Raw genomic sequence first — 15731 nt, 5'->3', positions numbered from 1 at the left:
GATTTGTTGCCCTTTTCCCCTTTCCCGAGGTGCTGTGAGGTTTTTTCACCTTCCCCACCAGGAAAACCAGGGGCACAAAAAGGGGTCTGGGCGAGGTGTGACCCCAAGCCCTGCTGGGGTTCTGCTCCAGGTGGGATCCGCTGGCTCCCGATGGGCTCAGCTTAGATTGCAAAGCCTGGCCTAAGGGGGACGGGGGGCTTAGGGGGGATGGCTGGGCTGGCTGTGGGGTCTGGGTGAGGTCTGGGTGGGTTTGGGGGTCTCTGGGGTCTCTGTCTGTTCCCCCAAGGCTGCTCCTCTCTCCCAGGCCAGGATGATCCCGGGGCTGGGCCCAGGGCTGCAGGCACTGCTGGGCACTCTGCTCACCTGGGCCCTGACAGCAGCAGGGTCGGCGCTGGTGTTCGTGTTCTCCAGAGGCCAGGTGAGCCTGGGCTCCCACAGATCCCAGCCCCTGAACCCCTGCAATCAGCCCCTGGGCCTTGGGTCCCCCGGGATCCCAACCGTGGGGCAGCTCCTGAGCCCTGGAATCCCACAGATCCCACAGGATCCCAGTCCAAGGGCAGGTGAGCCCTGGGATCTCACAGATACCACAGGATTCCAACCCTAGGGTGTCTCCTGAGCCCCTGGAACCAGCCCCTGAGCCCTGGGATCCCACAGATCCCACAGGATCCCAGTCCAAGGGCAGGTGAGCTCTTGGGATCAGCCCCCGAGTCCCTGGAATCAGCCCCTGGGATCCCACACATGCCACAAGATCCTGACCCTGGGATCAGCCTCTGAACCCCTGGAATCCATCCCTGAGCCCCTGGAATCGTCCCCTCAGCCCCAGGATCCCACAGACCCCACAGGAGCCCAGTGCAGGGCCAGGTGAGGCCTGGCACCCCTCGGGATCTGAGCTGTGCCCTGCTCCTGCCTGGCTTTCCCTGCCTGCTCCCAGCTCTGAGGGGCAACAAGAACAAAACCCCAGCTCCTGTCCTGTCACCAGGAGGGGAAGGAAATCAAAAATCAAATTTCTGAGCCTGGAATGTGAATGTGCCCCTGGGGCTCTGTGGGCAGCTGCAGCTCCCCTGCCTCTAACCTGGCTCTGGTTTCCAGGGCAGGATTTGGGTCAGCCCCTGCTCACAAGGAGCAGAGTGAGGAGCTCCAAGTCATCCTGGATCCAAAATTAGAGCCCTCCTTGGCCAGGGTGCTCCAGATTGCCCGAGGTGGATTCATTATTTATGCCTCAGTCTTGTAATGCTTTATTCAGGAGCTGCCTGCTCAGGGAGGCTCCCTTGGAGCAGCACTTGGCATTTCTTCCTTGGGGAGGGGGTGAAACCTGCCCTGGGAGGGGCAGGGACAGCCCCCGGTGTGCCCAAACCCCAGTGCCAGCCTGGACTGGGGCACTGCCAGGGCTCCAGGGGCACCCACAGCTGCTGTGGGCACCCCATCCTGCCATGCCAGGGCACAATTCCTGCTCAGATCCCCTCCTGAGCCGTCCCCAGCCTGGGCACCCTTTCCCAGCCCTGTGGGCAGTGCCCTCACGCCAGCTCAGGGTGGTTTCATTGTGGTTTTGTTGTTTGCTTTTATTTCCAGAGGCGGATCCTGGATGGGAGCCTGGGCTTTGCTGCAGGGGTGAGTGCAGCCTCCTCCTCCTCCTCCTCCTCCCCGTGCTCTCTGCAGCCCCTCCACGCTTGGTTTGGTTCTCCACTCGAGCTAAAATCCCTTGGGTGATTCCCTGAGGGTGGAGGTGGCACCAGGATGGGCACGAGGCCCCCTTGGCTCTCTGCAGTTCAATCCCCCAATTCCTGGGGGCACTGGCAGCACTGGGGATGGGCTGGGGGCTCTGTGCCCGCCTGGATTTGTGCTTGAAACCCTCAGGAGCAGAGGGAAGGCAGAGCTGCAGCTCTCCACGGAGGCTGCGTGTGAAATGTGGGGCTCTCTCCTGGAGGATAAACCTGGAACTGTGGGGTTGGGGAGCCGTGCAGGGGTTTGGGAATGCGGGGCTGGCACTGCCCAGGTGCTGGGGCCCCACCCAGACTCATTAAATCCCTCATTAATTATCGAGTCCAGCTGCTCAGCCCCACCCTGCAGGTGCTGGAGGGCGCCTGGATGTGCTCTGGGGGTGGTGCCCCAGCAGCTGGACCCGATAATTAATGAGGGAAACAAAGGGGATTTAATGAGTTGGGTGGGGCCAGTGCCAGCCCCGCATTCCCCAACCCCTGCCCGGCTCCCCAACCCCTGCACAGCTCCCAAACCCTGCACGGCTCCCAAACCCCTGCACGGCTCCCAAACCCCTGCACAGCTCCCAAACCCTGCCCAGCTCCCCAAACCCCTGCACGGCTCCCAAACCCTGCCCAGCTCCCCAAACCCCTGCCCAGCTCCCCAAACCCCTGCCCGGCTCCCCAACCCCTGCCCAGCTCCCCAAAGCCCTGCACGGCTCCCCAAACCCCTGCCCAGCTCCCCAAAGCCCACAGTTCCAGGTTTATCCTCCAGGAGAGAGCCCCACATTTCACACGCAGCCTCCACGGAGAGCTGCAGCTCTGCTTTCCCTCTGCTCCTGAGGGCTTCAAGCACAAATCCAGGCGGGCACAGAGCCCCCAGCCCATCCCAGTGCTCCCAGTGTGCTGGGCTGTGCCACCTGGCTGTGCCCTGTGTCACCTGCGTGCCAGGCGGGTGCCAGGGGCTGTGTGTGCTCCCTGCAGGGTGGGTGTTGTCCCCCTTTGGAGGCAGTGGGGGATCCCTGGGCTGGCGTTTCTGCAGGGATCCCAGCAGGATGAGGAGCTGCTGAGGCCACCAGGTGCCCCTGGCACAGCTCGGAGCCAGCCCTGCCCGGCCCAGGTGTGGCTGAGCTCCTGCAAACATTGGCTGTGCCCTCAGCTCTGCCAGCTGGCAGCGCCCAGAGCAGGAGGGGCATTGTGCCTGGAGGGGCCAGGGGGCACTGGGGACGTTGGGGACACCAGGATCCCCCCGAGTCTGGGTTTTCCCAGCTGGGCAGTGTTGCCATTGCTTGGCCAACAGCTGGGTCTGCACCTTTTCCCTGCCTCAAAAGGGTTCAACAACACAAGGAGCCTGTACTTGTCCTCCCTTTTCCTTCTTCTTTCCCCCCTTTTTTTCCTTCTTTCCTTTCCTTTCCCCCCTTTTTTCTCTTCCTTTCTTCCCCCCCCTTTTCCCCTTTTTTCCTTCCCTTTCCCCCCTTTTTTCCTCTTTTTTCCCTTTCCTTCCCTCCCCTTTTTTCCCTTTCCTTTCCCTCCTTTTTTCCTTTTCCCCCTTTTCTCCCCTTCCTTTTCCCCCTTTTTCCCCCTTTTTTCCTTCCTTTCCCCCCTTTCTTCCCTGCAGCTGCTCTGGGTGTGCTGGGGTGAGCCTGGGCACGTGGATAAATGGAACTGGGCTGTACTGGGAGCGCCTTTCCCTGCCCCAGTTCCCTCTCTCTGCAGTCCCAGCTGATCCCAGTTCTGCAGGCAGGAGCTCTGAGCTTTTGTGTTTCCATAGAGACAAAGCTTTGCTTGCTGGGGCATCTGATGGCAAATTCTGCTTTTTCTCTTAAATCTTGATATCCTTAAATGAGATTTTTTTTTTTTTTGTTAATTTATTTTTTTCTCCGTGGTGCTGCAGGGCTGGGCTCAGCCACCAGGAACAAACACCTGCAGCTTTCCCTGTGCCTGGGCTGCACTTTGGTTTTTCCCTGTCCCAAATGGAGCAGGAAATCATCCTGAACCCTCCCCAGGCACCCTGGGATCAAACATTCCCTAAAACAGCTCCAGGAGCTCACTCAGCTCTGCTTAATGGAGCTTCCACGAAGCCAAGTGGGAAAGTTTGGCAAGGAAAGTGCCCTGCCAATGTCTTCATCCTCCACCTGCCTTTCCCACTCCTTCTCCAGCATTTCCTGCTCCCCAGTGTCCCTTGGTGTCCCCACCCCATCCCAGGGATCCCACAGGAGGGAGGCCAGGCCCTCCTGATTTAATCAGGGGTTTAATTGCAGCCCAGCCCTGGCTCTGTGGATAAATTGTACTGGGATGCACTGAGATGTGCATCCCACTTCAATTTATCCACATTTTCCCCCTTTTTTTCCTTTTTCCTTTCTGAATTTTCACTCCAAACGAGGCTCCCCAGGCACGGGGGCCCTGCAGGATCCCTGGGTTTGGGGGGCAGAATTTGGGGGATCCCTGCTCTGGGTCCCTGTGGAAGGAGGTGCCAGCCCTGGGAGAGGTTTGGGGTTAAATCCTGTTGGGTTTGGAGGGATTCCAAGCAGGTGGGCAGGAGCTCCAGGGGATCCTAAATCAGCTGAGCCCAGCTCTGCCCCTGCCCTGGGAGCTCCTGAATCCCCAAATCCACCCCTGGGCTCAGGGCTGGGCTGAGGAGAAGCTGCTGTGGGGCTCCCTGGCACCTCGGGGTGCTCTGGAGATCTGTGACCAACCCTCCCAGCCCCTGGGGCTGCCACAATCAATGCAATAAACGGAATAAATGGAATAAATGGAATAATTCCCTTTCCCGCAGCCGGCTCAGAGCTGTGTCAGCACTGCCCTGGAGCTGTGGGATCCTGGCAGATCTGGGGGCTGAGCTCTGTTTGCTGTGCAGGAGTGAGATGCTCACGTGAGCTGACAGCAGCACCCTCGCAGCCTCTCCCGCTGGGCCGCGTGGTTGTTTGTCACAGGAGGTGGCATTTGAAGGATGAGGTGTGACAGCCCTGCTGCAGGCTGGCGTGACAGCCCCGCTGCTCCTGCTCACCCTCAGCGCTGGGATTCACACAGGGCAGCTCTGCCTCCTGCTCGGGGCTGACAGAGCTGCCCTGGGCTGGGCTGGAGCTGCAGGAGGGGAGCTCTGGGCTGGGAGCTGGGCAGGAATTCCCTGGGAAGGTGCTGGGAAACTGGCAGGAGGTTTGGGAGTTGGGGAGGAATCCTCTGGGAAGCTCTTGGGATGTTGACAGGAGGTTTGAGGTGGAGATTGGGAAGGTTGGGGACACTGGCAGGGGGTTTGGGGTGGGAGTTTGGAAGGTGTTGGGACGTTGGCAGGAGGTTTGGGTTGGAAATTGTGAAAGAATCCTGTGGGAAGCGCATGGGACACTGACAGGAGATTTAGGATGGAAATCGGGGAGGAATTCTGTGGGATGGTGTTGGGACACTGGCAGGAAGTTTGGGTTGGGAGTTGGGGAGGAATGCTGTGGGAAGCTCATGGGACACTGGCAGGAGATTTGGGGTGGAAATTGGGAAGGAATTCTGTGGGAAGGTGTTGGGGCACTGGCAGGAGGTTTGGGATGGAAATTGGGAAGGAATTCCCAGTGAGGAATCCCCACTGAGGGTGTTGTGACACTGTCCCAGGTGCCCACAGCAGCTGCTCTTGCCCCTGGCAGTGCCCAGACCAGGCTGGCAGCACCCGGGACAGTGTCAGTGTCCCTGCCATGGTGGCACTGCATGAGCTTTGAGGTTTTTTCCAGCCCACACCACTGTGGGGCTCTGAGCCCCCTGCCCAGGGGATTTCCTGGGGTTCTGGGGTGCAGGGCACAACTGGGGTCCCTTTCCTCTGGGCTCTGCTGATCCCTGCACCCCACACCGTTCCTGCTCTGGCATTCCCTTCCCTCCCACCCCGCGGCTCTCACTGCTCCCCTCCTGTCCCCAGGTGATGCTGGCAGCCTCCTACTGGTCCCTGCTGGCCCCTGCCATCGAGCTGGCCCAGGAGTCCGGCACCTTTGGGGCCTTCTCCTTCTTCCCCGTGGCTGCTGGCTTTGCCCTGGGGGCAGCGTTCGTCTACGGGGCCGACCTGCTGCTGCCAGAGCTGGTGAGTGGGGCTGGGGGGTTATCCCAGTGTTCATCAGTGGGATTGTGGGGCTGGGGGATCATCCCAGTGTTCTTTTATGGGAATTGTGGGGCTGGGGGATCATCCCCGAGCTGGTGAGTGGGGCTGGGGGGTTATCTCAGTGTTCATTAGGGAGACTGTGGGGCTGGGGGTTATCTCAGTGTTTATCAGTGAGATTGTGGTGCTGGGGGATCATCCCAGTGTTTATCAGTGAGATTGTGGGGCTGGGGGCTCATCCCAGTGTTTATCAGTGAGATTGTGGGGCTGGGGGCTCATCCCAGTGTTTATCAGTGAGATTGTGGGACTGAGGGGTCATCCCAGTGTTTATCAGTGAGATTGTGGGGCTGGGGGATCATCCCAGTGTTTATCAGTGAGATTGTGGGACTGAGGGGTCATCCCAGTGTTTATCAGTGGGATTGTGGGACTGAGGGGTCATCCCAGTGTTTATCAGTGGGATTGTGGGGCTGGGGGATCATCCCAGGGCTGGTGAGTGGGGCTGGGGGCTCATCCCAATGTTCATCAGTGAGATTGTGGGGCTGGGGGCTCATCCCAGTGTTTATCAGTAGGATTGTGGGGCTGGGGGATCATCCCAGTGTTCTTTTATGGGATTGGGGGCTGGGGTGTCATCCCAGAGCTGGTGAGTGGGATGGGGGATCATCCCAGCCCTGGTCACTGGGAATTCCCAGTTTGGGAGCTCATCCCAGTGTTCATCAGTGGGAATTCCCAGTTTGGGGGTTCATCCCAGTGCTGTCACTGGTAATTCCCAGTCTGGACATTCCTGCCCTTTCTCCAGCTGCAGAGAACACCAGCTGGTAGCTGGGCATGGTGAATTCTCTCCCAGATTAATCCATTTGTGATTTCCCTGAGCCCTGCCTGGCTCTGGCAGTGCTGGATGCAGTTCAGACTCTCTGAGCTCTGTTGTATTTTTATAATCTCTCTGTTTTTCCCCTTTCACGCTCGTGCCTTTGTCCTTCCTGCTGGCAGCTCCTCTCTCACAGCTCAGGTGTGACCTCCCTGGGGCTGCACTGGCAGAGCTGCCAGCCCTGGCACTGCTGCTCAAAATACAAATAAACGGGGAGCTGCTGGATTCCTGCAGCTGCCAGCACCAGAATGGGGCAGCCGGGGAAGAATTTCCACTCATTTCCAAGGAGATCCTTCAGTTTTCACAATGGTGCAGCCAGGGAAGAATTTCCACATTTCCAAGGAGATCCTTTCAGTTTTCACGTTGAGTTCAGTGGGATTTTCCTGCCCTGTGGTTATGAGGAAGGAGTGGGAGGTTTTAGGAGGCTGCAGCACCAACCTTCTGCTTTCCCTGGGTTTTGGAGAGGGGTCACAGCTCAGTCAGCTGTGAGGAGAATTGCTGGGTGTTGTGGGGTCACCCTGTCCTGGTTTGAAAGCCAGGTGTGTGCTGAGGAAGGCAGGAGCCTGCCCTGAAATGGAAAATGGAAACTTCCTAAATTCCTTCCTTCCTAAATTCCTAAATTCCATCCTAAATTCCTAAATTCCTTCCTTCCTAAATTCCTAAATTCCTTCCTTCCTAAATTCCTTCACGCCTTCCTTCCTAAATTCCTTCCTTCCAAATTATTATATTTTTGAAATTAGGATGGGAATTTAGGGGCAGAGAACAGAGGTTGCACCTTCAGGATGGGAATTTGGGGATGTTTTAGGAATGTTTTGGGCAGAGAACAGATGTTTCTCCTTCAGGATGGGAATTTGGGATGTTTTGGGGGTGTTTTGGGCAGAGAGCAGAGATTGCACTGCAGGATGGGAATCTGGGGATGTTTTAGGAATTTTTTTGGGCAGAGAACAGAGATTGCACCTTCAGAATGGGAATTTGGGGGTGGTTTGGGCAGAGAACAGACGTTTCTCCTTCAGGATGGGAATTTGGGGGTGGTTTGGGCAGAGAACAGATGTTTCTCCTTCAGGATGGGAATTTGGGATGTTTTGGGGGTGTTTTGGGCAGAGAACAGAGGTTGCACCGCAGGATGGGAATTCGGGCACAGCTCCAGGCTGGATAAAAACCACCTCTAAAAGCTTTTACTGACTGCTTGTCAGCCCAAAGGGTTTTCCTGGAGCACCCCAGTGTTTGGGGATTGCTCTGGCACGGGAATGGTTAAGCTCCCAGCAGCTGGAGCCATTCCATCCCTTGCAAAAAGCAGATTTCATCTCTCCCATCTTTATCTTTGCCTTTCCCCCGGGTGTTTGTTCATCCTCCAGCTGAGCAGGGGATGCTGGTGGGGTTGGCAAAGCTCCCCAGAGGGTTTGGGGGCACTTGGAGGGCACAAACACGTCCCAGGTGTTTGGAAAAATTTCATTTCCCCAGATTTCCTGGCGTGGAACCTCAATTTAACCAGATTTTTCCTTTAAATGGGTTTTTTTTTGGGTGCTGATGGTGCAGGGTGAGCCTCTGGTGCCTTTCCTAAAAAGGGTTTGGGGCTCAGCACATCTTCCCTGCCAAAAGCCAAAACCTCTCTGAGGGAAAGTTTACTTTAAAAATTCACTGCAGCAGGTCCCTGATGGCTCAGCAGCTATTTTGGGTCTGCTGAAAGGCAGAAGAATGCTGGAATTAAGTGTTATTATTCCCATCCTTCAGAGCTGTCGTGCAGCTCTGCTGCCTGGGGTGGGTTTGGTTCAGAGTTTGGGGTTTTGTTGGGTTTTATGGGGTTTTATTGGGGGTTGGGATGTGCTGCTTGTTCACAGTTTGGGGTTTATTGGGGTTGGGGTGTGCTCCAGAGGATTCCCCAGCCCTGGCTCTGAGTTTCAGGCATTCCCTGCTGGATTTTCATCTCCAGGTGCAAATTTGCAGCACCAGGAGCTGGCCCCAAATATGGAGAATAAAGTGACACAACCAGAAAAAGTCCATTTTTGTACTATTCTTTTGTCCCTACAACATTAAATTGGATTAAATTAAATTTCATGCTGTGGGGAAATGAAGGAAATACAAAACATTTCGTGTTTTCCTACAAAAATATTGCAGGAAATTCAAAATATTCCTACGAAATATTGCAGGAAATGCCCCACAAGAAGCCATAAAAGGGCAAAAGTAATGTTATCAAAAAATGCTGAAAGAAACATGAAATAGGATTGCTGTCAGGATTTCAGCAGAGTTATCTTTTATGATTATGGATTGAGGTTGGTGATCATGGAAAATTCACAGATAATTCCTGCTTTTGTTGGATTTTATTCACAGAAAATAAGCCTGGCTTGCTTGCAGACCCCATCCCTGAGGGGTTTCAGGCCCTGTGGCACTCGGGGACGTGGCTGGGGTGGCCCTGGGTGTTCTCAGAGGGTTTTTATCCAGCCTGGGTGGTGTCACCCCTCTCTGTGAGCCCACAGGATCTGTCCTGGGGCATTCTCAGGGTGGCTTTGGGTGCAGAGCAACCCCAGAACTCCCAGATTTGGGTTTTGGTGGATCTCAGCCCCAGGGCAGGCAGGAATTCCCTGATTTGCTCAGATTTCCTTTGCCCAGGGCAAAACAAACAGCAGCCCTGGTGTTTGTTTGGTTTTGTGCAGCCCTGGCCCTTTTCCACAGGCTGGGGGAGCAAGGAGGGATCTGGCTCTGGGAGGGAAAAACTTTGGGGTTTTGGGGAATGTAGCAAAGCCTCCCATTGGGAAACCTCCTTCTCTTTTATCTCTGAATAACCCAGAGTTACCTGGGCAGGGGTTTAATTAATTTATAATATATGGTTTTATATATACATATACATACGTATACACATATATACATATATATATACATACATATATATATACACACACACACATATATACGTATATATACATACATACATATGTATATACACATATATATACATACATATATATACATATATGCATAAAAACATATAATGAATATTAAATATATATAATGTATATTAAAATATAGTGTATATATATAGTTATATATATTATATGATTTTATATATACACATATATAATTTTATATATATATAATATATAATGTATATAATAAATATGATCTATATAAAATAGAAATAATATGAATTTTCATAATATATATAATTATATATAAGCATATACGATTTTATATATATGCATACGTATATAAAATATATATAATGTATATAAAATATATGGATATAATATATATAATAATATATAGATATAATATATAATAATATATATAATTATATATAAACACATTTATAATTTTATATTTATATATACACACACACACATATATATAATGTTTATAGATCCATGAGGGATTGATCCCTGTCTCCTGTCCCAGGTGATTTCTGCCATGAAAATCCCTGACCACCAAACCCACTCATGGGATCCTGTAAAAGACTCAGAACCCCAAAAGGTTTTATTTTTCCATCTTTATCCATGAAAACCTGGCTGTTTCCCACCCCTGGGCAGCACTTTAGTGCTTGCGATCCAGTGGTGGCTGGGTAGGCTGGAATTATTTGCCAAAACCCCAACAAAATGCTAATTATCCTAATTTCTACCCGAGCATTTTGTTTTATTAATGGAGGTAAAGGCTTATTTACTGCCGCAGTGCAATTTGTCAGCTGCTCTTAATTAGGATTCTCTCTCATTATGTGTCAGGCATTTGATAAAAGCTTTATTTGGTGCTGGAGCTGCAGAGCTCCTGGTTCTGAGCTGGGATTTGGGGTTCAGTCCCTCCCGCCCTGCTCAGGTGTGTGGGGTCTGGGGCACTTTGGTGGGGTGGGAAATCCCTCTGGGAGAAACAGGGACAGAAATCCTGGTTTAATTCTTCATCCTTCCTTCCACGAGCTGCTGCTCTGCACAGAGCCCTCTCCATCATCCTGCCCCTCTCCATCATCCTTCATTCCCCTCTCCATCATCCTTCATTCCCCTCTCCATCATCCATCATTCCCCTCTCCATCATCCTTCATTCCCCTCTCCATCATCCTTCATTCCCCTCTCCATCATCCTTCCCCTCTCCATCATCCTTCCCCTCCCCATCATCCTGCCCCTCTCCATCCTTCCCCTCTCCATCCTGAGCCTCCTTCCCAGGAGCAGGAATTGCTGGCAAGGCTGCTGCTGTTCCATGGGCTTGTCCCTCCTCCTGGTTCTGACATTCCCTGGGTTTTTCTCTCCTCCTGTTTCTGGTGTTCCATGGGCTTTTCCCTCCTCCTGACTCTGATATATTCCATGGGCTTTTCCTTCCTCCTGGTCCTGATATTACACAGGGATTTATCCCTCCCAGCCCTGATATTCCATGGGTTTATCCCCCTCTGGCTCTGACGTTCCCTGGGCTTTTCCCTCCTGGCTTTTCCCTCCTCCTGCTCTGATATTCCATGGACTTTTCTCCCCTCCTGGTCTGACATTCCATGAGCTTTTCCCTCCTCTTGGCTCCGATATATTCCATGGGCTTTTCTCCCCCACTGGCTCTGGTATTCCCTGGGCTTTTGCCTCCTCCTGGCTCTGACATTCCACGTGCTTTTCCCTCCTGCCTTTTCCCTCCTTTTGGTCTGGTATTCCCTGGGCTTTTCCCTCCTCCTGGTGTGATTTTCCATGGCCTTTTCCCTCCTTCTGCTCTGACATTCCCTGGGCTTTTCCCTCCTGGCTTTTCCCTCCTCCTGACTGATATATTCCATGGGCTTTTCCTTCCTCCTGGCCCTGATATTGCACAGGGATTTATCCCTCCCAGCCCTGATGTTCCATGGGTTTATCCCCCTCTGGCTCTGACGTTCCCTGGGCTTTTCCCTCCTGCCTTTTCCCTCCTTTTGCTCTGTTATTCCCTGGACTTCTCCCTCCTGCTCTGATATTCCACGGGCTTTTTCCTCCTCCTCCTGGCCCTGGCATTCCCTGTTTTCCCCCGCTCCAGGCTCAGCCTTTGCTCCCTGCGTTTTCCCTGTGTCTGTGCCTGGCGCAGGAGCATTTCCCAGGAGCATTTCCCAGGAGCAGGAGGAGCAGGGACGATCCCTCCTGCACCAGCCCCTGTTTATCCGGGCTCTGCTGCTCCCCAGCCCTGTTGGAGGCTGCTCAGAGCACAACCCCCAATTAATTCCCCCTCAGGAAAGGCAAACCTGCCATTAGGGTGTCAGGAGGAGCAGGGGAGGCTCTGTCACTGCAGGAGCTGCTGCTGGGGGAATCCCAGCTCTGACTCACCAGGAGCTTTTGCTGCTTTTCCTGCTTTTTATTAAGTGTGATTTTTCTGCTCTTTAAATTATTTTTATTCATTTATTAATAAATTCATTTGTATTTATTTTATTTTTATTTAATTATCTACTTTTATTATTATTTATTTTATGATTTTTATTAGTATTATTTTATTTTATTTTTTACTTTATTATTTATTAAATTTTCTATTTAATTTTTTCTTTTATTATTATTTATTGTATGCTTTTTAGTTATTTTTATTTTATGCTTTTTATTTTATGATTTATTTCTTTTTATATTATGTATTTTATGCTTTTAATTTTTATTTTTTATTTTATGCTTTTTTAGATTTTATTTTATGCTTTTTATTTTATTTTATTTTTAATTTTTATATTATTTATTTGATGTTTTTATTTTTTACTTTTATTTTTATTTATTTTATACTTTTTATTATTTATTTCTTTTTATTTTATTTATTTTATGCTTTTTATTTTTATTTCAAGAGGATATTTCTTGTTGGGACTCAGGTGCTCATCGGTTCTTATCCCTGTCCCAATCTCGCAAACCCTCAGTTCTGCAGCACAGACTAAAAATGGAGCCCTGTCTTTCTTTCTACAAGTTTTTTTTAAAAGATAAATTGTCTAATTAAGAAATTACACCTAAATTATTTTTATTTTTAACTCTTTAACTAAGTACCTGTGGTCCACAATGTGGATTTTTATCCAATTACACAAAACCACCCAAACCCATGGAGGAGATGGTGAAGAAGAAGGAGCAACCTTGGCCCTAAAACCTCCAGCTTGCTTTACTACTATATATTATGACTTTATTATTATATTACTATATATTCTATTACTATATACATAATTTATTACTATATATTCTATTACTATATATATAATTTATTACTACATATTCTATTACTATATATATAATCTATTAATATATATATTCTATTACTATATATATAATTTATTACTATATATTCTATTACTATCTATATAATTTAGTACTATATATTCTATTACTATCTATATAATTTAGTACTATATTCTAAACCCTGAAACTTTGAGGTTTTTCACCCTCTGATGTCACACACTTCTATGAAACCCCCCCCCCCCCATAATTTCAGTTTTAGAATTGAATTCTGGAAGCTTCTCCACGTCAATGCAGTGTTGTCTTGGGGGTCAGTGCCTGGCAGCACAGAAAACCCAAAATTCTCAGTAGTAACCAGGTATTTTTATTGTATTTTTTTTTAATTGTATTTTTGTTGTATTTTTTTTTTATTGCAGGTTTTTTTTTTGTATATTTATTGTATTTTTTGGTATTTTTATTGTATTTTTTGTATTTTGATTGTATATTTTTAACCAACCTTTCTGGGCTGGTGAGGATGATGAGGAGTCCGTGGTCATTTCTCCCAGGCCTGTGCTGCGCTCTCCTCACGTCTGCAGGGCTGCCTGAGCGCCCAGAGGAAGCCGTGCGTTAAAATAATGCAATTTAGCGCTGCCGCCTCTTCATTTGGGGCTGATGGATGCTGCCCGAGCCCTGTGCATCCTGCCAGAGCTCCCAGAGCTGCCTTCCCCTCCGCACGAGGGAAAACTGGGCAGGAACGAGCCGGGAATTGAAGGTTTGTTTGCTTTTCCCTCTCACCCTGGCAAAAATCCCGTGAAAATCCACGTGGGAAAAGGGGTGGGACTGGCCAGGGTTTGGCAAATGTGTGCAGGACAGCTCCTGGTGATCCCAGCTGGTTGTTAAAATCTCTATTAAAATCTCATTTTGTGGGGCACAGACCCCTCTGAGGGTGCAAGTGGTGCGAGGAATAAAATACCCCCAGGATGAAATAAAATTCCCCCAGGATGAAATAAAATTCCCCCAGGATAAAATAAAAATTCCCCAGGATAAAATAAAAAAAAAAACCCCTCAAGGTTTGGCTATGGCTGGAAGAGGCAAATCTCCTTCCAGCATAAACTGGTTATTAAAATCACAATTAAAATCTCACTTTGTGGGGCACAGATCTCTCTGAGGGTGCAAGGAAAATAAAAATCCCCCAGGATAAAATAAATCCCCCCCAAGTCTGACTATGGCTGGAAGAGGCAAATCTCCCAGCCCACATTGGTTATTAAAATCTCAATTAAAATTCGCATTTTGTGGGGCACAAACCCCTCTGAGAGTGCAGGGGGTGTGAGGAAAATAAAAACTCCCAAGGATAAAATAAAAATCCCCCCAGGATAAAGTAAAGCCCCCCCAGAAAATCCCCCTCAAGTTTTGGCTGTGGCTGGAACAGGCAAATCTCCCAGCACACATTGGTTATTAAAATCTCAATTAAAATCTCACTTTGTGGGGCACAAACCCCTCTGAGAGTGCAGGGGGTGTGAGGAAAATAAAATAAAACCCAGAAAATCCCCCTCGAGGTCTGGCTGTGGCTGGAACAGGCAGATCTCCTCCCAGCACAAACTGGGAGTGATCTCCACCCTGACTGGTTTTGCTGGGCTCAGATTCTCTGCTTGGGGCAATTATTCCCAACAATTCCCACTTTATTCCATTGCAAAAATGAATTTTGCTGGTCGTGCTTGGGGTTTTTCCAGGACTCCTGGCGGGCAGGAGTTGGGGACAGTGACAGGAACCTCCTGGTGCTGCAGGGATGGGGTTGGTTTGGTTTTGTTTGGTTTTCTTGTTTGTTTTTTTTTTGTGGCCAGAGAAGGGAAAACATTGCTGTGCTTTTGTTTTGGTGTGGCTGAGGTTACCAAAGCCTGGTTTGGGTGTCAGTGATGGTCCCTGATGTTCCCTGTGCCCCTTTTTTCAGGGGGTGTGATCCCAAATCCCTGCTTTCCCTAAAAGGATACATTTTTTAAATCTAAAAAATTACCTGTTTTGTATCAAAAAGGGTCCCTGTTTTCGGGGGTGTGATCCCAAATCCTTGCTTTCCCGAAAAGGATACTTTTTTTTTTTTTTTTTTTTTTTTAAATATAAAAGAATACCCATTTTTATAAAAAAGGTTCCCTTTTTTCCAGGGAGATGTGATCCCAATTCCCTGCTTTCCCTAAAAGCATTATGTTTTTTAAAATCTAAAAGAATACCCATTTTTTATCAAAAAGGATCCCATTTTTCAGGGGGGTGTGATCCCAAATCCTTGCTTTCCCTAGAAAGATAACTTTTTTTAAAATCTAAAAGAATACCCATTTTGTATCAAAAAGGATCCCTTTTTCAGGGAGATGTGATCCCAAATCCCTGCTTTCCCTAAAAGGATACATTTTTTAAAAACTAAAACAATACCCATTTAATATCAAAAGCAATCCCTTTTTGGAGTGGGATGTGATCCCAAACCCTTGCTTTCCCTAAAAGGATTATTATTTTTTTTTTAATCTAAAAGAATGCCTATTTTATATCAAAAAGGATCCCCTTTTCCCCATATAAAGGATTGCTTTTTCCCATATAAATGACATTTTTTCCCATATAAAGGATCCCTTTTTTTTCCTATGTAAAGAACATATTTTTTCCCCATATACAGGACATATTTTTTCCCACACAAAGGACACCTCTTTTCCTACATAAATTATATTTTCCCCCCTCATTTTCTTCTCCCCCAGGCTCAGGCCAGCCCCACACTCTGCTCCAGCAGCACTGGGAGCTCCCACATCCCAAAACTGTTTTTCCTCCAAGTTCTTCCTGTCCAAGCCTCTCCCTTTCTGCACTAATCAACCCCCGTGGTTATTCCGGCAGACACTAATTACTGCCACCGACTAATTAATGCCATTGCCTTTCCTGCTCTCCCCGCAGTGATGGGAAGGCACTGACACCAATTAAAGGCTCCTGCAGGCTCGGGGCTGGCATGACTCAGAGCAGCCTGGGCTGGCATCGTCCTGAGCCCTCCT

The 15731-nt window shown here is 49.5% G+C and overlaps 1 protein-coding gene across 2 annotated transcripts in view; it reads left to right on the top strand.

The window, feature by feature from the left end:
* SLC39A11 (solute carrier family 39 member 11) overlaps nt 1–15731 on the top strand; it is a 60047-nt gene that overhangs the window by 1341 nt on the left and 42975 nt on the right. For both annotated transcript variants that reach the window (XM_063175775.1, XM_063175774.1), the window contains exons 2-4: nt 305–418; nt 1570–1608; nt 5590–5748. In XM_063175775.1, the coding sequence (XP_063031845.1) occupies nt 311–418; nt 1570–1608; nt 5590–5748 (306 nt within the window). In that variant the 5' untranslated portion in view covers nt 305–310. The remainder of the gene's footprint in view (nt 1–304; nt 419–1569; nt 1609–5589; nt 5749–15731) is intronic.

Source organism: Melospiza melodia, chromosome 24 (genome assembly GCF_035770615.1).
Source record: "Melospiza melodia melodia isolate bMelMel2 chromosome 24, bMelMel2.pri, whole genome shotgun sequence".
Classification (NCBI taxonomy): Eukaryota; Metazoa; Chordata; class Aves; order Passeriformes; family Passerellidae; genus Melospiza; species Melospiza melodia.
Note: the sequence above shows the minus strand (reverse complement) of the source record. Positions and strands in the feature narration are given on the sequence as shown.